Source organism: Moschus berezovskii, chromosome 3 (assembly GCF_049115385.1).
Source record: "Moschus berezovskii isolate FMDL1 chromosome 3, NW_MosBer_1.0, whole genome shotgun sequence".
NCBI lineage: Eukaryota > Metazoa > Chordata > Mammalia > Artiodactyla > Moschidae > Moschus > Moschus berezovskii.
This window is the reverse complement of record NC_142462.1, coordinates 117,370,496-117,397,219: the sequence shown is the minus strand read 5'-3', so window position 1 is coordinate 117,397,219 and position 26,724 is coordinate 117,370,496. Positions and strand designations below refer to the sequence as shown.

The window sequence follows — 26,724 nt, the reverse complement described above, 5'->3', positions numbered from 1 at the left end:
ACAGGATCTGGAGCTTAGTAAGAGTCCTCAGGGCCTAGCAGAGGGAAATGGAAAGCTTTCAGAAAGCTAGGAGTATTTCTCTTGAGGGAGGGGTCAGTGTGACTTGCTTTTAAAGGGTCACCTTGGCAGCTGAGTGGACTCTGGTGCGACCAGGGGAGATCCTGTCATGGTGACTTGTTTAAGGCAGTAGTGAAAGAAATTGTGAGAAGTGATAGGAATCTGAATATAGTTTGAAGATGGAGTAAATGGGATTTCCTCAGGGGTAAGAAAAAAGAACTTTCCACCTGAGCAGTTTGAAAGATGGAACAGAAGTCCACTCAGATCAAAAGCTGTATATAGAGGTGGGTTTGAGGTAAAAAATCAGGATGTGTCCATGTGTTCAGCAGGCAGTTGTATGCTCAGGACCAGAGAGAAGTCTGGCTGGAGATACAAATCTGGGATTTGCCAAGATCTAGACGATTTAGCTGCGGAGAAGGCAATGGCAAGCCACTCCAGTACTCTTGCCTAGAAAATCCCATGGATGGAGGAACCTGGTAGGCTGCAGTCCATGGGGTCACTCAGTCGGACACGACTGAGCAACCTCATTTTCACTTTTCACTTTCACGCATTGGAGAAGGAAATGGCAACCCACTCCAGTGTTTTTGCCTGGAGAATCCCAGGGATGGAGGAGCCTGGTGGGCTGCTGTCTATGGGGTCGCACAGAGTCGGACACGACTGAAGCGACTTAGCAGCAGCAGCCGCAGCAGCAGACGATTTAGCTGAGCTCACAAAGGAGACACGTGGATTACTAAGTAAATTAGAGAGGAAGATCTCGTTGAGACCAAGGGACCAAGCCCTGAGGCAGTCCAGGTGTAGGGTTTGGAGAGAAGAGGAGGAGACAGCAAAGGAGATTGTGGGTGAAGAGGAAAACCAAGAGGAATAGTGTTCTGGAAGCAAAGTAAAGATAGTGTATCACGAAGGAGTGAGTGATAACTCATTGCAAATTCTACTGACAGTTTAAGTCAGAGGACTAATAATTGACCATTGGGTTTAGCAGCTTGGAGGTTATGGGTTGTTTTGGTGAAAGCTGATTTGGAAAAGAGGTTAATTAAGCAAAGGCTTAACTGGAATGAATGTAAAAGAATTGAAACAGTGAATTTAAAGAACCCTTTCTAGGAGTTTTAATCTAAAAAGGAACAAATGGGTTAGCAAGGTGATAACTGGCACTTGGAGGTCAAGAGTAGTTATATGAAAACAGCTAAGCTTAATGCCTCCCCCTACCCCATTTCAATAAATACCTACTGTATTCCAACTCTGTGTCCAAGACTGGTTGATGTTTTAAAGATCCAAAAATCAATGAGCTGTAGTTTCTCCCTTGAGAGTGTGCAAGTAACCCAGGCTGAGGGTTCATGGAGGGCTTTGGGGAAGAAGTGCTTTCATCAAAGATGTGAGGCGTAAACCACATCTTGGAATTTGTATTTGAATAAACTACTGCTTCTAATTTATACATCCTAGGATCTGGGGAAGAAGCAAAATGTTCTGTCTGCTCCTGACTAAAAATATTCAGATCCTTTAGACAGTACTTTTTTATGTTAATCTTTTTAATTTTATTAGCCCAGTCTTTTGTTTTTTCCTTTAACCATTCTTTATGAACTTCTGGAAGACCCAGTAATTGTGTTTTGAAAATACAAATGAGCATCCCCCATGTCCTTGTCCCCCATCATCCTCCTTATGATCAGTCACTAGCAAAGGACGGTTAAATGAATGGGGGACATGTAAATAGAATGGGAAATGTTGAAGAGAGGTGGCTGGGGCTCAAGGAAGATATTAATTCATTTACTGCACAAGTATTTATTATTTAGGATAAATGTTGCACAAGATCATGCAAAAGCTTAACTTGGTGGTTGACTATAGGGAACAAAAATCAAGAATAGGAAGAAAAGGAATGAAATGGTCGACTGGCTTTTGAAGAAAAGCAGGAGGATATAGTAAAATGAAGTAGACGTTAAAATCCCAGCCTACCTGGGTTTAGATCCCATGTCTGTTAGTGAATACTTGAGTGATCTTGAGCAAGTTAATGATGATACTGAATCCACAGACTCTAATTTGGTAGCAACTGTCACTCCCAACTGTTACGAGAGTTATGGTGCCTGGAAGAATATTAGGTCAGAGCAGATATTCAAAAATTGTTACCTTGCTTCTCTTTTTTCTTCACCTGGAACTTTCTCATTATTTCTTCCTGTGTATAAAGTTTGATAGTCGAGCTGGGGTTTGAAATAAATAAATGAATGCAAAGTTTCCTTTTTCTCTCCCCTTCTTCAGTAGCACTAACAATATCCCATGAGCATTGTGAGCATGAGTGGAAAGCAAAACAAAACCAAAGGAGACACCCAGCTCAGTTAAACATGCTGAACATCAGCCATACTGCATCTCAGTAAGCAGACATGATTCCTGGAGTGTGTTTGGGTAGGATAATGAACAGGATCATCCAGGAGTGTGTCCACTGTCAGGCTGTCTCCCAATTACCCTCTGTTCCTGTACCCATCTTAAGGACTTGCCATCTCTCCTGTAACAGAAAGGAGAAGTGCATGGACTCCTGTCAATGGGGTATTTGTAATTGTTGGTTGTATGTGGTTTATCCTAGTATCCATTTGAGCAGACATCATGTACACAAAGAATTCCAGCTCAGTGCCTAAGAATTTTCAGTTCAACTGGACTCTCCCTCATCTACTTTAATTTTGATAAAGATTTTTCTAAGCATATTGATACTAAGCCTTTTTATTGATACTTTTTCCTTTTGTTCTAAAACAATAATCAGATGTTTATTGGACACTTAGTATGTTCCTTCCCCTGTGCTAAATATCTAAGGGAAATGAAAGGTGGGGTTTGGCCTTCAAGGAAATGTTATTGTTTTTTAGGGTGTAACAAGACACTTACTCCTTGGAAGGAAAGTTATGACCAACCTAGATAGCATATTAAAAAGCAAAGACATTACTTTGCCAACCAAGGTCCGTCTAGTCAAGGCTATGGTTTTTCCCGTGGTCATGTATGGATGTGAGAGTTGGACTGTGAAGAAAGCTGATTGCCGAAGAATTGATGCTTTTGAACTGTGGTGCTGGAGAAGACTCTTGAGAGTCCCTTGGACTGCAAGGAGATCCAACTAGTCCATTCTAGAGGAGATCAATCCAGGGTGTTCATTGGAAGGACTGATGCTGAAGCTGAAACTCCAATACTTGGACCACCTCATGCGAAGAGTTGACTCCCTGGAAAAGACTCTGATGTTGGGAGGGATTGGGGGCGGGGGAGAAGGGGATGACAGAGAGTGAGATGGCTGGATGGCATCACCGACTCGATGGACATGAGTTTGAGTGAACTCCGGGAGTTGGTGATGGACAGGGAGGCCTGGCGTGCTGTGATTCATGGGGACACGACTGAGCGACTGAACTGAACTGATTCACCCATTTGAGAGATTCAAGACAGTAACACAACACTCTCTATCTTGTTGCGTAAAAATTGAAGATTGTAGACATTAAAAGCAAGTGATCTATGTTAACTGGAATCCAGAGGGAGCTTTCAAAAGAAAGTAGATTTTGACCTTTGCTTTAAAGCTTCTCTCCGTTAAGGATGGAGATAAAACCCAAGAATAGACAGAGGAACATGGGCCTCATGCTCATATGCTACATTCCATAGAGTAACATTTATCTGAAGTTATTTGAAAACTCTGTGATCACTCTTTGATCAAAATATATCTTTCAGTGTAACCTGTCCTGTTTCCACTGTTAGAAATGCTTGCTTCTTGGATAAGTATTGTCTTTAGAAGTCATCGTTTAAAATGTCCCTATCTTTCGGAGGAGCAAAGTGTAGGTTTCTGACAATTTATCATGAGAACACTCACCAGATGATTTTCTCTGACTGGACTAAAAGGAAGGCTTAGAGATAGGATAGGATACACTGTATTAAAAAAAAAAAACAACGCTAAAGTGCTAGGGTAGAAAGGATAAATGTTGATTGCATCAGTTTTAATTTGAACTAGTATAGTGTTGGGAGTTCAGGAGAAAATTAGCCTATTTTACTGTCTCTTCCAGTAGTGGATGTTTCATAAGTATTCTTGGCTTTTAAATAAAGTAGCCTAACAGGTTATTGCCATTAGCCTTTTAATCAGAAAATAAGTTTACCTCTTAGCAAAATACACATGATTCCAGCCTCAGGTGACTAAATAATTTCCCAAATGGAGGTTATTAATTTCAAAACATATCAGTGAAATGTTCTGACTGTGGAAATATTCAACCAAAAACACAGTTTCAGGTGCTATGTCCAAAATCACCATTCCAAATCAGTATTTTCCTAGGTGGATTTTATGAAATGCAAGTTTCATAGGTAATTGTGCAGTGCTATTTTTAAGGGGCAGGGAAAGGATCTGTAGTCAAGTAAGTTTGGGAAACACTTGCTCAGATAAATAGAGATTTTTGCTTCAGAAACACCTGGAACACCTAGGATGCTGGTGTGTGCTGTGACTTCCAGGAGGGGAATCCAAGAAGCTAGTGTTCTAATCTTTCCTGACTATTCGAGTAGGGTTCTGTGGGATAAACTTTGGAAAATGTGGTTTTATGATATGTTTGGAAATTCTAAAAGCTCTCTGTAGACAAGGCATTAATGCGTTTTCAGAAGGAAACACAATTAGTGAATCAGTAATAAATAAATGAATAAATATTAAACCAGCATGCCTGAGTTCTGAATTCTACAGTTGTGGAGCAGAATAAAAGTAAATATATGAGTCCTCTAGTCCTGAGATTTTATAGTTGTAAGTTCACTGGACTAAATTATGTTGAGTAGTCACAGTATGCGGAGAAGGCAATGGCAAGCCACTCCAGTACTCTTGCCTAGAAAATCCCATGGACGGAGGAGCCTCATGGGCTGCAGTCCGTGGGGTCGCTAAGGGTCAGACACGACTGAGCGACTTCACTTTCACTTTTCACTTTCACACATTGGAGAAGGAAATGGCAACTCACTCCAGTGTTCTTGCCTGGAGAATCCCAGGAACGGGGGAGCCTGGTGGGCTTCCGTCTATGGGGTCACACAGAGTTGGACACGACTGAAGTGACTTAGCAGCAGCAGCAGCAGTCACAGTATGAAATGTACCAGCACAGAAGTCTGCCTTGATGTGGGAGAGGCAACCTCTTTGCCTAGTAAATATAGTATAGATCCTTCCATTGACTTCTTTCGGTGTTCTTTCCTGCAGCTATTGAAATTCCCATGGTGTTACTCACTGATAACTAGTTTCAGTTAACTGATAACTTTTAAGTACCCACACAAACTAAGGAAAGATGAGCTACCGGAGGTTAGCCTTGTATTTTAAATCCGTGTACAGTAGTATTCCATTCCTACTGGGGCTAACTGTGTGCCAGAAATTTTAGCTTCCGTTAGCCACAGTGTGTAATATCAGCATTTTTAACAGCAATTTGATGAAAGGTTATCCACTTTATAAACTAGCATCAGCATCTGCTCCTTGAATATTTTGCAGTGAGTAGAAAAGACATTTGTGTTCTTCCTGTGTTCACTGTTCACTTGCTTTGTGAAGGAGCTTGTTAAAATTGCTCTGTATTTTGTGAGTGCCCCACTAACGTAATTTAGCATAAAACTTGGCATTGTTATTGGACTTAAAGGTTTTAAAGATGTAAACAGGATTCAGAGGCCTCAATGTTTGGTATTTTTGCAAAAGCAAACTCAAGGGTGAGCTTTTCTCTCTTCTCTCGGTCACATCCTTGTCATTTTTAGAGGAGGTAAAATGCAATCAAAAGGACAGTGATTTTTCACCCCTTCATTCAGTGTCCACTTGTGTATGTTTTGCTCTAGGTTGACATTACAGCCTAGGGACAGTGACAGTGACTGTGACGTTGCCTGTCCTTTACACGCTCGAAAGTAGCATTTTCAGCATGGATGCCAAGCAGTGTCTTCCTTGCCTTTCACTGAATTACAGTTTCATCCCTTATTGAAGTTGGTAATATGTTAAAAATAACCATGATTGGAAAACCAAACTGTCTGTGATTTATTTTTGTTCCATCTTTACCTTATAGAACTGCCTTTGACTTCAAAGAGTCATCTTAGCTCAGAACAGGCGACAGAATAGGAAGCTGAGCAGTGATTCATGAGAGTAGATGGAAGTCAATGATTAGTTCATGTGCCTTTGGTCTCCAGTAATGACATAAATCTTTAGGGAAGTTCTATACTGTCAGGCTGCATGCCTGCCTGTGTCAAATCCCATATAGGCTAGAATATATTATGAATTGAGAAATCTGAGGAAAGAACAGAAATTCCTTTTGTTGTTCGCTGTAAAGGTGTCACACAGACTTGAGGATGCAAGAGAAAAGCATAGTACTGCTCTCAGTTAACCATAGGAAGCTAAATTTGCATAGTGAGAAACACAAGGACCAGTTCACTTGTGGCTAAACACCTTTTTGGAACAAGAGGAAAAAACCCTAATTGATTGAAGCCAAAGACCTATCTGTGACGTTTTAGGTCCACAAACTAATTTATTCCCAGAATGAAAATTCCAGGGTCTGTTGAATCTTGACATAATGAGGGAGGCAATGAATATATAGCAGTACTAGAAAAGAAAGCTTACCACTCTGCCATTTAAATCAGTGGGCTTTGTAACAGCCACGCTCTCCCTGGGGTAATAAAACGCAGCATGTGTTTATGCAGTTTCTTGTGTATTGTACGACAGAAGTTAAGGAATCGTCCCAGGGAGGAGGAGAGAAATCATTCCTTCTTTCCTTTGTCATTCTTGACTGCAGTTAAGCAGAGCACCAAACATGGTGACGCATTCAGCCGACCACTTCCAAACCGTTGAGCAGGCCACTGGAGGAGGAACGAGAGGAAAAGACAGGAATTAACAGTAACACATTGAACATAAGACACCCAAGAACCCGTGAGTCACTCTTTGGTGAGAAAGGAAGAAGTGACAGTTCTAATTGTCAGAGATGCGTTGCCAGAGACAGAGGTAGAATCGCCTGGTCCAGATGAGCATCTCCTACCCTCCTTGGTCCCGCATCCTCTGCCACCTGGCATGCAGGAGACCTCGAGTCACCTGCAGCCCCTCTGATGTGCTGTGCTTTCTGATTGACCCCACATTCCTCCACTGTGACACGCGACCATCATTCCTAGTCCTTCGCAGCTGAACCCAAAGCGATTCTAAGGAAATCAGAATTTCTGCAGTACCCTCTCTCATGAACTCCTTTGATGAGAAAAGAGGCTTTGTAACTACTTTCTGAATTTGTTAAAGTCTGTTACATCTGGCACCTCTTGATGATAATTTGTATTAAATGTAGCTCCTGTGTTGTCAGAGAGAATTATTTTTAGTAGGGAGAAACAAAACTCAAAATTCACCTGTCAAGCTATTTCAGCGTAAATAAGCTTAGGGAAAAATTCTAAACAAAGAAATAAAGGTAGCTCATATCTGGAAATAAAAAGGAAACAGAGAAAAACACCTTTTTTATTAGGGGGAAAAAAACAGCAAAATAAAGTGTAAAGACAGGTGAAAAGCCACAGCCTGTTTCCCTGTGTGTGGTTCGTCTGGTTGGCTGTGGTTTCAAACCCACCAGCTCCTGTTGCTGTTCATTAAGGGATGAGAAAGTGAAAAGGTCATTGAGAGACTTTAAAATAATAATAATAATACTGTTTATGTTTACAGCAGTTTTACATTTACAGAAATTGAGCCAATTAGAGTTCCCACATACCCCCTTCTCCCACTAGCAGTCTCCCCTATTATCTTGCATTAGTGTGGTACGTGTGTTTCAAATCGTGAGCCAGCGTTGATACGTTATGAACGAAGGGCCATCGCTTGCGTTAGGGTTCACTCCTCGTGATCTTTCTGTGGTTTTGACAGAGGCCTCCTCGTGTCGCTTAGTCACCAGCACAGAGTTACACAGAATAGCTCTGCTCCTCTGACGAGGTCCGGTGCACCCACTATCCGCTCAGTGAGCCGCCGGTGGCCTCCGCGCATGCGCACGGGCCCGCGCGCCTCTTCGCTCCTGTTGGCTCCGGTTCATCCTCGGGTTCCCGGACCTGGGTCTCTGCTAAGCGCACCCCTTGCTTACACGCTGCCGTCCCCTAGACCCGATTGGATCTCTGATCTGGTGCCGTTCTTCCTCCCCCGTGCTTTGCCCTTCATGCCTTGGCCACAGTTTTCATGTATGCAGTTGTGTGCGTGGCTCGTCTGTGACACTGGTTTGAGGGTGGAGACTGGAGCTGTTTCAGATCCCACCTCTCAGCCTCACTGCTGCCACTTGGGCACCTTACGCGTATTACCATCCCTCAGGCTGGGAGGAGCTTTCAAATCCCCCTTTACAAAACTCTGCAGCTCTAGGCTCTGTTTCCTAGTTCCCGTGTGACAGAATGGATGAGCAAATGAGGCCCATTGCACTTCCTTCTGCCTTTTTCTTACCTGTGCCTTCTGAGAATTATAGCATTGCTTTTACACTGAAACAGGTAGAGAACTTCCATAATAATAGCACGGTTTATATGCCTGTGCTCTGAATTACATGGAAACCCCAAAGATCATTATTCGGGAACAAGATTAGTTTTTATATCACTTTTGAGTTTCTCTCATGGCTATCTCCCAATCATTCCTCTTTCCTGAATTACTGTTTAGAATTATTGAAATGTTTTCTCTGGTTTTTCCTTCAGAAAAGTCTTCTCCAGGGGATCTTCCCAGCTCAAGGATCGAACCCAGGTCTCCCGCATTGCAGGCGAATTCTTTACCAGCTGAGCCCGCAGGGAAGCCCCAGAAAAGTCTAAAACTTTCTAACTCTTGTACTGCTTCATACCTGGAGTGCGCATTGGTTATTTGTGTGAGATTCCGTGTTGGAGCAGTCGTCTCTGGTCAGACGGTAGTCCTCGCTGGCTGACCGATCCGTTCCTCCCCTTTTGTTCCTGTCAGTCCTCGTTGTGCTTAGTTGCTGAAGTCGTGTCCAACCGTTTGCGACCCCGTGGACTGTAGCTTACCCGGCTCCTCCGTCCATGGGATTTCCCAGGCAAGAATACTGGACTGGACTGCCATTTCCTTCTCCAGGGGATCTTCCCAACCCACATCTGCTGCATTGGCAGGAGGATTCTTTACCACTGAGTCACCTGGGAAGATAGCAATTCCCATTAGGGAGAGGAAATTGTTAGTGTGTGTATATATGCTTATATATTTAAATTTTTAATATATATTTTTAATTTTGTTAGTAGAAGTATCTTTTAATTTAGTTGGAGGCTAATTACGTTACCATATTGTAGTGGTTTTTGCCATACATTGACATGAATCAGGCATGGAAGTACATGTGTTCCCCATCCTGAACCCTCCTCCCACCTCCCTCCCCATCCCATTCCCCAGGGTCATCCCAGTGCCCCAGCCCTGAACATCCTGTCTCATGCATCGAACCTGGACTGGCGATCTATTTCCCATATGATAATATACATGTTTCAGTGCTATTCTCTCAAATCATCCCATCCTCTCCTTCTCCCACAGAGTCTAAAAGTCTGTTCTTTACATCTGTGTCTCTTTTGTTATCTTGCATATAGGGTCATCATTACCATCTTTCTAAATTCCATATATATGCATTAATATACTGCATTGGTGTTTTTCGTTCTGACTTACTTCACTCTGTATAATAGGCTTCAGTTTCATCCACCTCATTAGAACTGATTCAGATGCATTCTTTTTAATAGCTGAGTAATATTCCATTATTTATATGTACCACAGCTTTCTTATCCATTCATCTGCCAATGGACATCTAAGTTGCTTCCATGTCCCAGCTATTGTAAACAGTGCTGCGATGAACACTGGGGTGCACGTGTCTCTTTCAGTTCTGGTTTCCTTGGCGTAGGTGCCCAGCAGTGGGATTGCAGGGTTGTATGGCAGTTCTTGCATTTATTTTCATTTGATAGATGGGTTCTTATAATTTATCATGATTCTGTTTCCTATTACACATTATGTTTTCCCAGTACCTTGTGTTTTCAATCCATCCACGTTTCTCTGTTTGCATGTAGTCTATTGTTAGTTATATATCTACGTATATTGCCTATCTTTCTTCCACTGATGGACACCAAGTTCAAATGTAGTTTAAATTTTCTTTAAAAATCTTCTTTGTATTTGAATGTATATTCAAGCCCTTCAAATTGAATTTATGCCCTCTCCTTGAAGGCTCAAATAGAAATATATGTATATGAATTGTATTGGTAGTAAATGTCTGAATGAACTTGTGTTATATATAAGAACTCATGTAACCTAGAAAACTGTTTTCCCTAATAAAAACAATCTTTTAACAGAAGACAAATCCGACTTGTATCTTGAGGCCTGTATACAATAGAATAAGTTCTCAGAGATTACAGTATCAGTACAAGAGCTATAGTTACAATACAAGTAAAATGATTGTACAAGGAGACCAAGATACCTTAGTCTGGTAATGTGTCATGTGTTAAATATACTTTAAAACATTATTTTACTAAAATGAAGAATATATTTTGGAGCTTATTCCTTTAGAGTTGTTTGAATAATGAAAAAATACCCTTTTTACTCTATTGTTGAATGTATGCGTATGTTGATATTGTCCCAAAAGAACTTGAGGCATCTTTTTATACAGACTGTGTAACCCTAAGGACAGAATAGCAAATAGGGTGGGAATAGAAAAGCATTACTTTGTAGAAGACTTTCCAAGTATTTTATTTAAAAGCAAGCCTTGTGGCCTTGATTGAGCATTACATTTAACTTTCTTGTAAACTGAAAAATAGAAAACATTTTAAATTATGTCCGATTTCATAATCAGAATAGAAGGCACATACTCACTTCCCAGGGTTGGTATTCTGTTTCCTGGTAGACAGACTTGTCACTGAGCATCTCCTAGAGCTGTGGGTGTAGGAAACAGACTAGTCACTAGTAGGGTTGACATTGAGTTCTGAAGGTCAGAAGCCCAGTTCTCAGGTAAAAAGCAGAGATTTTACTTAGGAAGCAACATTGTGTTTACCCTCAAGCAAGCGTTTCATTAAGACCCTTGGATTCTGTATCTTCAGTGCCGTCTCTTTAGCACATGGAATCAGTTTAGTCTTTGGAAGGGGAAGGTATAGGTAGTAATCCAGCTCCTGCTGCTTGTTATCTGTACATCCTGGACAATTTAATCTCTGCAAATTTCCGTTTTCTGATATATTAAAGTAATAATTAACAGTCAGATACCTTGTAAAACTGTTGCTAGTATTAAGTCAGGTGCAAGTTGTAGAGGATGATTCAGTACCTGTTGTTGTTCAGTCACTAAATCATGTCTGATTCCACCACGTGGACTGCAGCACGCCAGGCTTCCCTGTCCTTCACTATCTTCTGGAGTTTGCTCAAATCCATGGCCATTGAGTCTGATGGTGATGCTGTCTAACCTAAGTTTGTTGTTAGGATTAAGTATGATAAATTATGTCAACCAGCACTAGCATGGTTCCTGGTGCATATGACCAGATCTTCAGCGCATATTAACGTGCTGTCTTTTCTTCTCCCATATTAATGCTCATTCCTTCTCTGCCTCAGGGAAAGCATAGATTGCATGTCGATACCGGGATGGAAGGGGATTGGTGTGGCCTCATTCCTGTTGGACAGCCCTGCAATCAGGTGACCACAACAGGCCTAAAGTGGAACCTCAGTAAGTAAAACCCTTGCTCAAAGGGAGATTTTCTTCCTTTCTTATGTTTTTTTACAAAATTTATCTTGATAAATAATTAAAAGTGGAATTGCTCGGTCATATGGGAACTCTTGTCTTTAGCCTCTCAATGAATAGTCAGACTATTTTCCAAAGCGGCCATACCAGTTTTACATTTCTACTCATGACATAGGGGATTCCAGTTTCTCCATATCCTGGTGAGTATAAAGTGATGTCTCATTGTGGTTTTTACTTTCTTTCACCTGTTGACTAATGATGCTGAACACATTTTCATGAGCTTATGGGCCATTTGTTTATATTCTTTGGAGTTACGTCTTTTTAAATCTTTGCATTTATTTTAATTGGATTATCTCTCTTTTTACATTGACTTGTAAGATTCATTTATGTACTCTAGATATAAGTCCTATATCAGATAATATGATTTGAAAATATTTTCTCAGACTCTTTGACTTGTGTTTTTTCTTTCTGAAATTTAATTAACTAAATTTATTAATCTAATTTTGAAGTCCAGTTTTTTTTCTTTTATGGATCATACATTTGGTGTCACAGCTAAGCTCTCTACCCAGCCTTTTTCGTGGTTTTGTGTGCTTGAAACCTAACTTACTTTTCAAGAGAAGTAGCTCTTCTAACTAGAGTTATTTAAACATCAGTGATTTTATAAGATTAGTTGTTCTGACTACATTTTCAGATGTTCTCCAGTCTAAAATTGTCTGGATTGAAAAGAACAAAAAATGAGGTGGATATGTTTATGAAATAAATGATGATTCCAAAAGAAACCATCAGGCATTGTGAAATAATCACCCCCAGTCCCCAAGAATAATAGTTAACGATTTAATCAAAGAGCTTTGAGTGAATGTCAAAGCGCATGATTGACTGATACCTCTAAGGTTATAAAAAGTAAAATATGGAACCATGACATTTTTTTATAACATGTAAGACATTTGGGTTCCCACAAAGATATAAATACCTCAAGAGATAAATACACCGAAGATTAAAAGATATTTTAAAAAGTCTTTCTAGGAGCCACTGCTGACATAATTAGGAAAAACTAGAGCTATTTTGAAGCAAATGTCTGGCCAGCTCATCAGAATTTGAAAGGACCCTGAGAAGAGATCTCCTCCAGTGCACAGGGACCTGACAGTCTTTGAAGCTGGTTAGCTGAAACTGCCGCGAGTTCTCATCAGAAGGTTTTTTGAAAACATTTCCAGCCTAAGACAATTAGTTTACTGTCTGGAGCTCCCATTATTTCCAAGGACCCATTCTAGGCAGTGGTGAACTTCCTGCCGGATCTGGTAGTAACCTCACTTTCCGGGGCTGACACCAAGACATGCCGAGTGCTCTGCACAGTGAACAGGCAGCTGACGTTGCTGTTGTTCAGTCACTAAGTATCTGACTCTTTGTGCCCCACGGACTGCAGCATGCCAGGCTCCCCTGTCCTTCACCATATTGCTTCCTTTATCTTAGGGGTTGAACATGTGAGAATCATAGGATACATGTCGTCGATGTTCTTTAGAACGTTCTCAGAGCTGCTGTGGAGAAGGAAGTGGCAACCCACTCCAGTACTCTTGCCTAGAGAATCCTGTGGACGGAGGAACCTGGTGGGCTGCTGTCCATGGGGTCGCATAGGGTCGGACACGACTGAAGCGACTTAGCATGCTTGCCTGCATTGGAGAAGGAAATGCAACCCACTCCGGTATTCTTGCCTGGAGAATCCCAGGGACAGAGGAGCCTGGTGGGCTGCCATCTATGGGGTCGCACAGAGTCGGACACAACTGAAGCGACAGCAGCAGAGCTGCTGTATTCTACAACAATATACTCGTCCTAATTCTTTTTTTTTAATGGTTTCATCTTAAAATTTCCTTATGCAATTTTTAAACGCTACCCTCCATGTACAGTTATTACAGGATATTAGCTGTACGCCGTGCTGTGCAGCGTGTCCTCATAGCCTGTCATGTACCCCGGGGTTTGTGTCTCCTCTCCCCCACCCCTGTGTTGCCCACCTGCCACTGGGAACTGCTCGTTTGTCCTCTGTGTCTGTGAGTCTGCCTTCTTTTTTTTTTTGCTGTACTGAATAGTTTGTTGTACTTTTTAAATTCCACATGTAAGTGATAGTGTACAGTATCTGAATAATAAACTTTACTGCAGGAAGGGGCCTTGGGCATGACGGGCTTTTAGTCTTCTTGTCTGTGATAAAGTTTCAGCCCTGCCAAAGTGCTCTACACTGTTACTTATCTATATATTTACAGATGGCTTCAGCTTTTGAAACAGGTACTTGATTCTCTACAACTTTGTGGAAGCAAGTAATAGCAACCTCAGAAGGCGTAAAAAGCAATAGCGTTGAGACAGTGTTTTATCAGTAATCGGTGGTGCTAGTGCCAATGAATAGGGTCTTCTGATAGGTGATGCTGCCTCACTAAAAAGTAGTAAAGATAACCGAGATGACACCGTGTTGGCTTGGAGACAGGTGGATGGATTATTTTCACAGAGTGGGAGTCTGTCTGTACTCAGAACAAGTCACGCAGTCATGTCTGACTCTCTGCGACCCCATGGACTGTAGCCTTCTAGGCTCCTCCATCCATGGGATTTTGGAGTGGGTTGCCATTTCCTTCTCCAGGGGATCTTTCCAACCCAGGGATCGAACCTGGGTCTCCCGCACTGCAGGAAGACTAGTTACCGTCTGAGCCACCAGGGCTGTACTCAGTGTCCTTGTGAAAGCAGAGCTCTCAGTTCTATGTCTGTTTGTCTGTCAAGCCTGCATTGTAGCAGGATGGGGCTGCAGGAGGAGAAAGGAGATGCAGCATCGTAGTCAGGGGGTGCGCACATCTCGGGTCAAGGAGAATAAGCAATCCTCCTAAGGGAATGCATCAAAACCGTCTTAAGGTGGTCTTGAGGCTGGCATTCTCTCTGTCTATACCCACTATAAAATGTGATGCCACAAGTTCTAAAAGGAGTCTGATTCATATGGTTCAGTTTGTGGTATGTCACATCACAGACTGTCTTTAAAACAAGTGCCTATCGTGGCACCATCACCCACAAGTGTATGTTTACAAATGTTGTTGTTGAAATCACATATATTACAGTATTTTCCATCAGTTCAGTTCATTTCAGTTGCTCAGTCGTGCCTGACTCTTGCAACCCCATGGACTGCTACACCAGGCTTCCCCATCCATCACCAACGCCCAGAGCTTACTCAAACGCATGTCCATTAAGTTGGTGATGCCCTCCAACCATCTCATCCTCTATTGTCCTCTTCTCCTCCCACCTTCAATCATTCCCAGCATCAATATCTTAGTTCATAGCAATATGCTGTGGATATTCTGTGATGTGTGTCTGGGACTTCCCACGTGGCACTAATGGTAAAGAACCCACCTGCCAACGCAGGAGACATAAGAGACATTGGTTCGATCACCGGGTCTGGATGATCCCTCGGAGGAGGAAATGGCAACCCTCTCCAGTATTCTTGCCTGGAAAATCCCATGGACAGAAGAATCTAGAGGGCTGCAGTCCATAGGGTTGCAGAGAGTCGGAACTGAAGCGGCTGAAGCGAGTTAGCATGCACACACGTATCTGGGACTAGAGTTTCTTTAGGCTGTGTATGTGTGGGAATAAAATAGCTGCGTCATGGGCAAATGCACCCTCACCTATGCTGGCCATGTTGTGTGGCTCAGCAGAAACACCAGTATCCACCCATCCCAGGAGTATCCAAGAGTCCCTGTGCTCCATGTCCTCGCCCCATTCTTGATGAGGTCAGATTTAATCATGTTTGCCAGCCTGATGAGTGTCAGTGATATTTCACTGTCCTCTCTGAAGACTGGTGGGGAAAATATCTTTATAGCTGTTATCTGTGTAGGTTTCCTCTTTCATTCATTGCTACTTTATTTTCCCCTTTAGCCATTGGACTATGTTTTTTCTTGCTATTAATTTTTAGAAGCTCTTCATACCATGATTATCTTCAGGATACACTTTGCTTTTTCTATTTGTTTATGGCATTTTTTTACACAGAGAGATTACTAAGTTAGATAGTTAAATTTATCAATCTTTTTCTTTCAGATTTGTAATTTCTGTTATAATCTATCTTTCTACTCCCTGTAGTCATAAAGATGTTTTTACATTTTAGCTTTAAGGGATTTTTTTTTTAGGTCTTTTCTTTCACCTGAAATTGATTTTTGTGTATAATATGAGTTAGGGATCTGATTTTTTTCCTTACTGATAACCAGTTGCTCTAGCATCATTTATCATCGTTTTTCCAGTGATTTGCGTTAAGTTTTCAAATTCATAGGTATGTTTCTTGAATCTCTAGTCTGTTCCCTTGGCTTGCATTCTTTTCCCTGTATTGATACTACACTGCCTTAGTTACCATAGCTTTATAGTAAGTACAGGAATGTGCTTGGTTAAGCCTACCAACCTTGTTCTTCAAAATTTTCATGGATATTCCTAACTTTGGGGGCTTCCCCAGTGGCTCATGGTAAAGAATCTGTCTGCAATGCAGGAGCTTCAGGAGACTCAGGTTCAACCCCTGGGTCAGGAAGATCCCCTGAAGAAGGGCATGGCAACCCACTCCAGTATTCTTGCCAGGAGAATGCCAGGGACAGAGGAGCCTGGCAGGCAACAGTCCATGGGGTTGCAAAGAGTCGGACACAGCTGAAGCCCATCTGGACACACACCTGGCTTTTTTCTCTTCTTCATAAACTTGTAGCTTGATAAATGTTACACACACACAGTTCCACTGAAATTTTTATCAGAATCAGCCTTAATTTAGAGATTACATTGGGAGACTAGAACAGTTGGGAATGAGAATTCCTATATAAAACGGAGTCTTCCCATCCATAAACATAATTTCTGTCTCCATTTAATTAGAATTTGAATTGCTTTTGATAATTAGAAATTTTGTCCATAAGATCCTGTACTTGATGAGTCATAGACGGACTCATCTCTAGAAACCTTATACTTAGTGTTGCTTTGTAAAGTTTTTAAAAACTTACACTTTCTGAGTTAATCTGTGCTGTATGGACACTTGATTTTATTTGTATTACTATATTTCTGAACACTTTCATGATTTCCAAAAATTCGGCTGGGTTCGTAATCATGTTTCTTTCTTCTTCATCTGTAACAAACAGGATCATGTTCAATTAAGAGTAACTGAAAGAATAGTTTTAAACAGCAACCCCACCCCACCGCCACTGTGTAATAAAGGGCAGAGTTAAGTATTTACAGGGCAAGGCTTCTGTGATTTATTCAGCCTTTGCTTCGAAACGTAAGATGTCTCTGTTGCAGCTCCGGTGTCCCCTGTTTAGCATCAGGTGGGAAAACATGGGGAGGAAGTGGATCAAGCACATACTGCAGGAAAATAAGGCATCAAAGATCCCCAGCGTTTCCAGAAATCCTTCCACACTTGATCATTTGCCTCGGTGGCCAGAACTATCACATTACCACCCTAGCTGCCAAGGAGGCTAGGACATGAAATTTTTTTAATCTGAGGACATAGTCACCCCAAATAAAATTGAGATTCTGTCAATGAGGAAGGAATAAGTAGGAGTCTGCTCTTCTACCAAAAAAAAATGTCTTTTCCTTGTCTGCCATCTTGATGAACAGACATATATATTAACCATATATATTTAGCCATATATATTAACATAATAAAAACTTTCTTTCAGCCATATTCTTATGGATTTCTGGTTTTGCTTTTGATGAATCCACAGTCAATTTTGCTTATAATCTGCGTTTAACTCTATCTATCCTTTTAGACCTTTTATTTTTCTTTGATGTGCTACAGTTTTACTACAGCATGTTTAAATATAACTTTTATTGTATTTGGTTTTCCTTCCCTCTGCTGCTTGGTGTCATTCATTGATTTTGAAAAATTATCAGATCCCCCGTTTTTCAAATAAGGACATGGTAGTTCAAAGTCTTACTTAGCAGTGGACCAAATTCATGTCATTAGGTATCCATGCACTCGGAATTTGAATTCAAGTCTTCAATACTGTTTATATATCAAGTCTTCAATGCTATTTATATACTTTCCATAGAAAATAAGTTGATGTTTTTTAAAAAATCACTGAAGTGAATTTGAGATAAAGAGAAGAAAATAAGGGGAAGGAAACTGAAGACGGGGAAAGAAAGCAAAGGAACCAGGAAAGAAGACATAGTGGTAGGAAATTAACATTAATTTGGAAGAAATAGAAAAAATTCTGAGGGACAAAACTTTTAACTTCACCATACTTTTACCTAAGAAAAAATTTAAATAGAGTTGCCCTCCATTTGCTCAGGCATCTGCTTTATAACTCAAATTGAGTTTGAAATTATGCATCCATTGTTCCTTCTTTTGTGTTTTTTCAAAGTATAGAAATAAGTGACAGAATGAAATAATTTCATAGCATTGACTGAAAGAGACTCAAATCTAGCCCAAGTGAAAGAGTTTTGAAAGAAAAAAAATTCTGAGAAACAGTTTGAAAAGATTTTTCATCTCTATGAAAATACTTTGTAATAAGTGTGTACAGGTACCAAGATTTCCTGCAGGAGTTCTCTGTGAGGATTTTTAAGTGCCAGCCTATCAAGGGAACAGTTCAAGTGTCTACTTAAAAAAAAAAAAGAAGAAAGAAAACTACAGTTGCTATTAATGCAGTTTCAGTGAAAAGTCTTATTTCTCACTCCTTTATACTTTACAAAGTGATTCTAGTGAGTTATCATGGTTTGACAATAGCTATATGTACTTAGTGGAGAAGGAAATGGCAACCCACTCCAGTATTCTTGCTTGGAGAATCCCATGGACAGGGGAGCCTGGTGGGCTGCCATCCATAGGGTCACACAGAGTCGGACACAACTGAAGCGACTTAGCAGCAGCAGCAGACATAACTGTAACTTTTGTGAGCCAGTGCTTAAAAAAAAAGCACTCAAACTGTGATGTCAACATTTCTTCTCTGATTAAAGGTCAATATCTTTTGTATCTTAATTCATTTGATAATCAGTAATCCAATTAGAGTTGAAGACGTTAAAATTTTTACCTAAAACATATAGTCAAAGGTGATGATACTGAGGATGGCTTTTAAAAAATTAATTTTTTTTTTTTTTCTGCAAGGAAGATGTTAGCTGAAGCTCCCACCCCAGGATCACTTTCTCAAGTTTATAATTTGGTGAAATGACTGTATTTCATCATGTCTAAGATGTCATCAGTTATAAGATGCCTCCTTATTTTATGTACACTGAGAAAAAATTCTACCAATTATAATTTCAGAGATGTGGGGGAAATGTATGTTAAAACTAGTGAAATATGGTAGATCAAATAGCATAGAAACTTACAAGTCAAATTATATGCATAAACATACCACTCTTAAACCTGTCATGAAAAATTGCAAAAACCATTGATATGGGCAAAAAGATATCTGTGTATCTTTAAGTGGATTCTTGGGCCTAGTCTAGAGGCCCTTGAAGGGTTATCTTGTTCTGTGTGACACTTAGCTTTTCATCATCTTTGCTTATTTTAGAAATGTTATGGAATTGGAAGTTGACTGGTAAAGGGCTGATCATACTGTATATGATTCCTATTCATATAATTCAGTTTAGCTTTTGTTTTGAAAACTCCATGCATTATCACCCTACATAAATTGCCAGTTTTCTATTAGCAAATCCATTTCAACATTCCTGGCTGTCTTAGTAGGTTTATCCTTTGTAGTCGCCTTTGAAACAGTTTTTTTTTTTTTTTTCATCATACTAGTTTTCTCATCAATTAATGACTTAATTGAAATCTTTGTGTTCATTTTATATTTGTATGAGTCATTACTTAACCCTTTAAAAATTAAAAAAAAAATCAAATTGTCATCACCTACAATGGAAAAGAATCCACCTATCAATACAGGAGATACAAGAGATACAAGTTCGACCTGTGTGTCAGGAAGGTCCCCTGAAGGAGGGAATGTCAATCCACTCCAGTATTCTTGCCTGGAAAATTCCAGGGACAGAGGAGCCTGGTGAGCTGCAGTCCATGGGGTCGCAAATAGTCGGACATGACTGAGCACACACACATTGTATTTAAAGGATCACAGACTGTCGCAGTCTTTTTTAAGAAAAATGTTAAATTTTATTGTAAAATACCACTTAACTTCTGCCTGTATGCACTAGGTCAGAGGGAGCACTGGGACAAAGGTCTGATGATGTCACTTCCATATTTGTATCTGGAAAAGGTCTTACAAAGGTCTGTACTTGAACTGTTCGCTCTGTATCTATAAAGGCTCATCAGTTCAGTTCAGTTCAGTTCAGTCACTCAGTCGTGTCCGACTCAAGGCCATGACCAAATCATTTACGCAAAAGAAGTCAGACCAATACGCTTGTCTAGAAGGCATGTGTTGATTCTAGTATTCGTCTACTAAGCTGGAAGGAAATGACATTTTTTAAATAGTTTTATTGAAATATAATTGATGTATATAAAATTCACCCATTTAAAATTAAGTGATAGTTTATTTGTAAATATGTGCAACCTGCATGGTCGTGCTCAGTTGTGTCCAACTCTTTCTGACCGCATGGACTGTAGCCCACCAGGCTCTTTCATCAGTGGGATTTTCCAGGCAAGAATACTGGAGTGGATTGGCAGTACCTACTCCAGGATCTTCCTGACCCAGGGCTTGAACTCGCAACTCCTGAGTCTTCTGCATTAGCAGGTAGATTCTTTTAAACTGAGCCACGTGGGTAGTCCCAATATATGCCACCATTGCCAGTCAAATTACAAACATATTCATCTCCTCAAAAAGCATGTTCCCTTCAGCTAGCAGCCACCATACTCTTCCTGTCCCCCACCCTGCCCTCTCCTCCGTCCCTAAGCAACAAGCAGTTTACTTTGTCTCTGTAGATTTCCCTCTCCTAGATTTTCATGTGAATAGAATTATATGACTTTTGTGACTGGCTTCTTTGACTTTAGCATGTTCTCAGGGTTCATCCATGTTGTAGAACTTAATGGCATTTCTTTCCTTTTTATGATCAGATAATATTCCACTGTATAATATTAATATATTTATCTATCCATCCACTAATGGACCTTTGGATTATATCTGCCTTCTATTATGAAAAATAAACATTCTTCTGCGGCTTTCTGTATGGACATGTTTTCATTTCTCATGGGTACACACCTAGATGTGGGGTCATGTTGTAACTTTATGTTTAGTTGTTAAGAAACTGCTAGACTCTTTTCCAAAGGAGCTGCAGTGTTTTAAAGTCCCACCAGCCTTGTGTGAGAGGTCTGACTTATCCATATCCTTGCTGATGCTTATATTTATTTGACTTTTTGACTTTAGCCATCCTGGTGGGTGTGAAGTGGTATCTTGTTGTGGTTTTGGTTTACATTTCCCTAGTGACTAATGATGTAGAATATATTTTTCAGGTATTCATTGGCTATTTGTATCCCTTCTTTGGAGATCCTCTGGTGCTTCTACAGTTGTGTTTTCTTTTTAAGTTGTGAGTGTTCTTTGTATATTTTAGACACCAATCACGTAAGATTTACGAATATTTATTTCCCCATTCTGCAAGCTCTCTTTTCACTGTTTTTAATGGTGTTCTCTGAAGAGCAATCATTTTTTCATTTTGAATAAATATCAATAACCTCAGATATGCAGATGACACCACCCTTATGGCAGAAAGTGAAGAGGAACTCAAAAGCCTCTTGATGAAAGTGAAAGAGGAGAGTGAAAAAGTTAGCTTAAAGCTCAACATTCAGAAAACTAAGATCATGGCATCTGGTCCCATCATTTCGTGGGAAATAGATGGGGAAACAGTGGAAACAGTATCAGACTTTATTTTTGGGGGGCTCCAAAATCACTGCAGATGGTGATTGCAGCCATGAAATTAAAAGACGCTTACTCCTTGAAAGGAAAGTTATGACCAACCTAGACAGCATATTAAAAAGCAGAGACATTACTTTGCCAACAAAGGTCCGTCTAGTCAAGGCTATGGTTTTTCCATTGGTCATGTATGGATGTGAGAGTTGGACTGGAAGAAAGCTGATCGCCGAATAATTGATGCTTTTGAACTGTGGTGTTGGAGAAGACTCTTGAGAGTCCCTTGAACTGCAAGAAGATCCACCCTAAAGGAGATCAGTCCTGGGTGTTCATTGGAAGGACTGATGCTGAGGCTGAAACTCCAATACTTTGGCCACCTCATGCAAAGAGTTGACTCACTGGAAAAGACTGATGCTGGGAGGGATTGAGGGCAGGAGGAGAAGGGGATGACAGAGGATGAGGTGGCTGGATGGCATCACTGATTCAATGGACATGAGTTTGAGTGAACTCTGGGAGTTGGTGATGGACAGGGAAGCCTGGCATGATGCAATTGATGGGGTTGCAAAGAGTCGGAGATGACTGAGCGAATGAACTGAACTGAATTTATCTATTTTTTCTTTTGTTGATTATGCTTTTGGCGTCACATCTATGTTTTGACGTCATATTGCCAAATCCGACATCATAAAGATTTACTCCTATATTTTCTTTAAAGAGTTTATAATAGTTTTTTTTTTCATACGTTTAGGTCTTTGTTCCATGTTGCATTAATTTTTGAATACGATATAAAGTAATGGTCAACAATTAATTCATTGATTTCTGCAAAGAAGTCAGCTAGGATTCTGATAGGGATTATGTTGACTATGTAATTTTGGGAAGTACAGTTGACCCTTGAAAAACATGGGTTTGAACTGCATGGATCCATTTATGTGCAGATTTTTTTTTTTATAAATATGGTACTACATTTTTGATCCATGGTTGGTTGTATCTCTGGATGCAGAATATTCATGGACTTAAGTATCCACAGATTTTAGTATCCATAGCAGGTCCTGGAACTAGTGTCCCCCATATACCCAGGGACGACTACAGCTGTATCAACCGCATTACATTTTCCAACCTGTGAGCATTGGATAGTTTCCATTTGTTTATACCTTCAATTTCTTTCAGCAAAGCTTGGTAATTTTCATAGTATAAGTTTTGTACTTCTTTTGTTAAATGTATTCTAAGTTTTACATTGTTTTGATGCTGCTGTAAATGGAATTGTTTTCTTAACTTTATATTTTCACTGGTTAATGCAAGTATATGAAATACAACTGATTTTTTTATCAGTTGATCTTATATGCTGCAGCCTTCCTAAACATATTTATTAGTTCTAATGTGTTTTAGTGGACTTCTTAGAATTTTCTATTTACAAGACCATGTTACCTATAAATAGAGATAGTTTTACTTCTTTTCTAATCTGGATACCCTTTTTCTCTTGCCAAATTGTCCTGTTAGAGCCTTCAGTCAAATACTGAATAGTATTCAGATAGTACTGAAATAGTATTCAGATAGGTTTGAGAGTAGCACATGTGGACACCCTCGTCCTGATCATACGAAAAAAAGCATTCAGTGTTGTTTTTCCACAAATGTCCTTGATCAGACTGAGGAAGGCCCATTATAGTCCTACTTTGGGTGGTTTTTGTTTGTATGTATGTTATTTTAATCTGTCATGGAAGGGTATTTGCTTTTTCTGGGTTTTTTTTTTTTTGGTTATTAAGATGATCCTGTGATTTTTTTAAAAAATCTTATTGATATAATAATACATTACACTACTTGGATTTCAGATGTTAAATTTAAATCCCTGGGAGAAGTTCCACTTGGTCATGATGTATAATTCTTTCTATGTGTTGTTGGAATCAGTTTCCTAGTGTTTTGTTAAGGATTTTGGCATACTTGTTCCTAAGATACATTGTTTTGTAGGGTTTTTTCTTGTGAAGTCTTTGACTAGTTTATTATCCTGGTGGTACTGACATCTAGGCTTCACAGATGGCACTAGTGTAAAGAACCCACCTGCCAATTCAGGACATGCAGGTTCAATCGCTGGGTCAGGAAGACTCCCTGGAGGAGAAAATGGCAACCCATTCCAGTATTCTTGCGTGGAGAATCCTATGGAAAAGGGAACTTGGTGTGCTATATTCCATAGAGTCTCAGAGAGTCAGACACAGCGGAAGTGACTTAGCAGGCATGCACGCACACACTGACATCTACTCTTAAGGTCCAAGCATTCAAGAGGGAAGCTCCAGGAAAATCAACCAAGGCAGCCAGCGTGAAACAGCAGTGAAACAAGTCTAGCTGGCATGATGCAGATTTGGGGAGGAGGTAGCATAGAGGAAACTAGTTTGCAGGAGACACCGGAAGTGTGTTCTGATCCAGAGATAGGTAGTGCCTTGTACCTTGCCCTCCTTTATTTCTGTGCTTCTGCTGGAGACTGGGGAGGGAGGAGACGAGGAGACCTAAGGGCCAGCCTGTATCTAATGATTAAAAAATAGATTTTATTTTCTTGGGTTCCAGAATCACTGTGGACGGTGACTGCAGCCATTAAGTTAAAAGACACTTGCTCCTTGGAAAAAAAGCTATGACAAACCTAGACAGCATATTAAAGTGCAGAGACATCACTTTGCTAAAAAAAGGCCACATAATCAAAGCTATGGTTTGTCAAGTAGTCATGTACAGATGTCAGAGTTGGGCGATAAAGAAAGCCGAGCACCAAAGAATTAAAGCTTTTGATTTGTCATGCTGGAGAAGACTCTTGAGAGTCCCTTGGACAGCAAGGAGAACAAACCAGTCAATCCTAAGGAAATCAGTCCTGAATATTCATTGGAAGGACTGATGCTGAAGCTGAAGCTCCAATACTTTGGCCACCTGATGGGAAGAGCCAACTCATTGGAAAAGACCCTGATGCTCGAAAAGATTGAGGGCAGGAGGAGAAGGGGGTGACAGAGGATGAAATGGGTGGATGGCTTCATCAACTCAATGGCATGAGTTTGGGCAAACTCTGGGAGACGGTAAAGGACAGGGAAGCCTGGGCTTCTGTAGTCCGTGGGGTCATAAATAATTCCACAAGACTTAGTGACTGAACAACAGCAACAGCAGGGACTGCCCAGTCCTTCTAAGGAGCAAGTGTAGGTCACTGAACATTTAAGTGCAACCTCCTGGGGAAGGAGTTTCATTTACATGAAGATTATATCGAATAATCTCTAAGTGTTTTTTAAAAAGTACTTATCTCCACACGGGGATACAGACAACAGGCAGCCTTTCCCCCTTCTGTGTTTAATTAGCTGTCAATGGCTTTACATCTTCACTGCTTTATGTTATTAATTTAGAAAAGTCATTAATGTTTCCATAGGTCATTTTTATTTATAAGTGGAAAGTGCTAGCTATAAATTCCAATATTGATTTTTCTCCAATAATAACTTTTCACTAAGGATCTTTCACACCTCAGAAAATAATCAGTTCTGTCCCAAATTTATGTAAATTTAAATGCATGAAAGATTTATTTTTATAATAGCTATACCTAGAATGTTTATTTTATATGTATAAATAGATTATAATTATAGATAAATATTTTGCAAAGATTTCTCAAGAAAGCTTCCCGTTTCTATTTGCAGGACAGTGACTATTTGGTAAGACTTAAAGTGTAACAGTATGTACTGAGCTTATTACTCTAGGCTGTATTAAGTGATTTTTTAATTGGAGCATAGTTGATTTACAGTGTTTTGTTTCAGGTGTATAGCACAGTCAGTTGAACGTATACGTACATCCATTCTTTTTTAGATTCTGTTCCCATGTAGGTCATTTCGAGTTCTGAGTAGAGTTCCCTGTGCTCTATATGAGGTCTTTATATGTTACCTGTTTTATATATAGTAGTGTGTATTATCAGTCCAGTCTCCCAATTTATCCTCCCCTTTTCCTGCTTGGTAACTTGTGACTTGGTTTCTGTTTGTAAATAGGTTCATTTGTGCCATGTTTTTAGAGTCCATGTATAAGCAATATCATATTTATCTTTCTGCCTGACTTACCTCACTCAGTATGGCAATCTGAGGTCCATTCGTGTTGCTACAAATGTCATTTTTCATTCTTTTTTATGTCTGAGTAATACTCCACGTGTGTGTGTGTGTGTGTGTGTGTAAACATTTACGTTGCTTCCATGTCTTGGCTATTGTAAACAGTGCTGCATTGAAAATTAAGGTGTAATTTGTAAATACTTTGGGATTACAGTTTTCTGCATATATTCCTAGAAGTGGAATTGCTAGATCATATAATATCTCTATTTTTTGTGATTTTATATTTTTTACTACATTATGGAAATAGTAGAATATTACATTTTTTATTAATGGAGTATATTTTTAAAAAAGAAACCTGAATTATGTTGATACCACATCTTTATTTTTTAAAATATACACTCTTGATAGTATTGCCAACAAATGACAATCTCTATGATATATAGTCCAAAACTGTAGGAATGATATTTTCTTTACTTAGAATTTAGGATAATGGTAGCTCAGAGGTTAAAGTGTCTGCCTCCAATGCGGGAGACCCAGGTTCGATCCCTGGGTTGGGAAGATCCCCTGGAGAAGGAAATGGTAACCCACTCCAGTATTCTTGCCTGGAGAATCCCATGGACGGAGAAGCCTGGTAGGCTACAGTCCACAGGGTCGCAAAGAGTCAGACACGACTGAGCGACTGAACGGAATGGAACAGTATCATAATGTTGAAAGGTATATAGTTGTTTGTCTAGACTTACGGTTTTCAAATGAAATAACTAATATCTAAAAGTTACTCAGTCCGGGGTCGCTAAGGGTCGGACACGGCTGAGCAACTTCACTTTCACTTTTCACTTTCACACATTGGAGAAGGAAATGGCAACCCACTCCAGTGTTCTTGCTGGGAGAATCCCAGGGACGGGGGAGCCTGATGGACTTCCGTCTATGGGGTCACACAGAGTCAGACACGAATGAAGTGACTTAGCAGCAGCAGCAAAAGTTACTTCCACAAGTCACATGGCTTCCTCGAGCCAGATCTGGCCTGGAAATCAGTGTCTCTATCCCAACACAAAGTTTTTTCTGTATAGGTTCCTTCAATATTAGCAGTGTAGAAAATGTTGATATTTGATAATATATTCAAATAAAGTGAAAGTCACTCAGTCATGTCCTACTCTTTGCAACCCTATACAGTCCATGGGATTTTCCAGGTCAGAATACTGGAGTGGGTAGCTGTTCCCTTCTCAGGATATCTTCCCAATCCAGGGCTTAAACCCAGGTCTC

At 40.1% G+C, this 26,724-nt stretch overlaps 1 protein-coding gene across 6 annotated transcripts in view; it reads left to right on the top strand.

The window, feature by feature from the left end:
• Positions 1–26,724, top strand: part of TPK1 (thiamin pyrophosphokinase 1) — a 392,426-nt gene that overhangs the window by 263,175 nt on the left and 102,527 nt on the right. For all 6 annotated transcript variants that reach the window (XM_055421432.2, XM_055421429.2, XM_055421434.2 and 3 more), the window contains one exon: positions 11,531–11,642. In XM_055421432.2, coding sequence (XP_055277407.1) covers positions 11,531–11,642 — 112 coding nt within the window. The remainder of the gene's footprint in view (positions 1–11,530; positions 11,643–26,724) is intronic.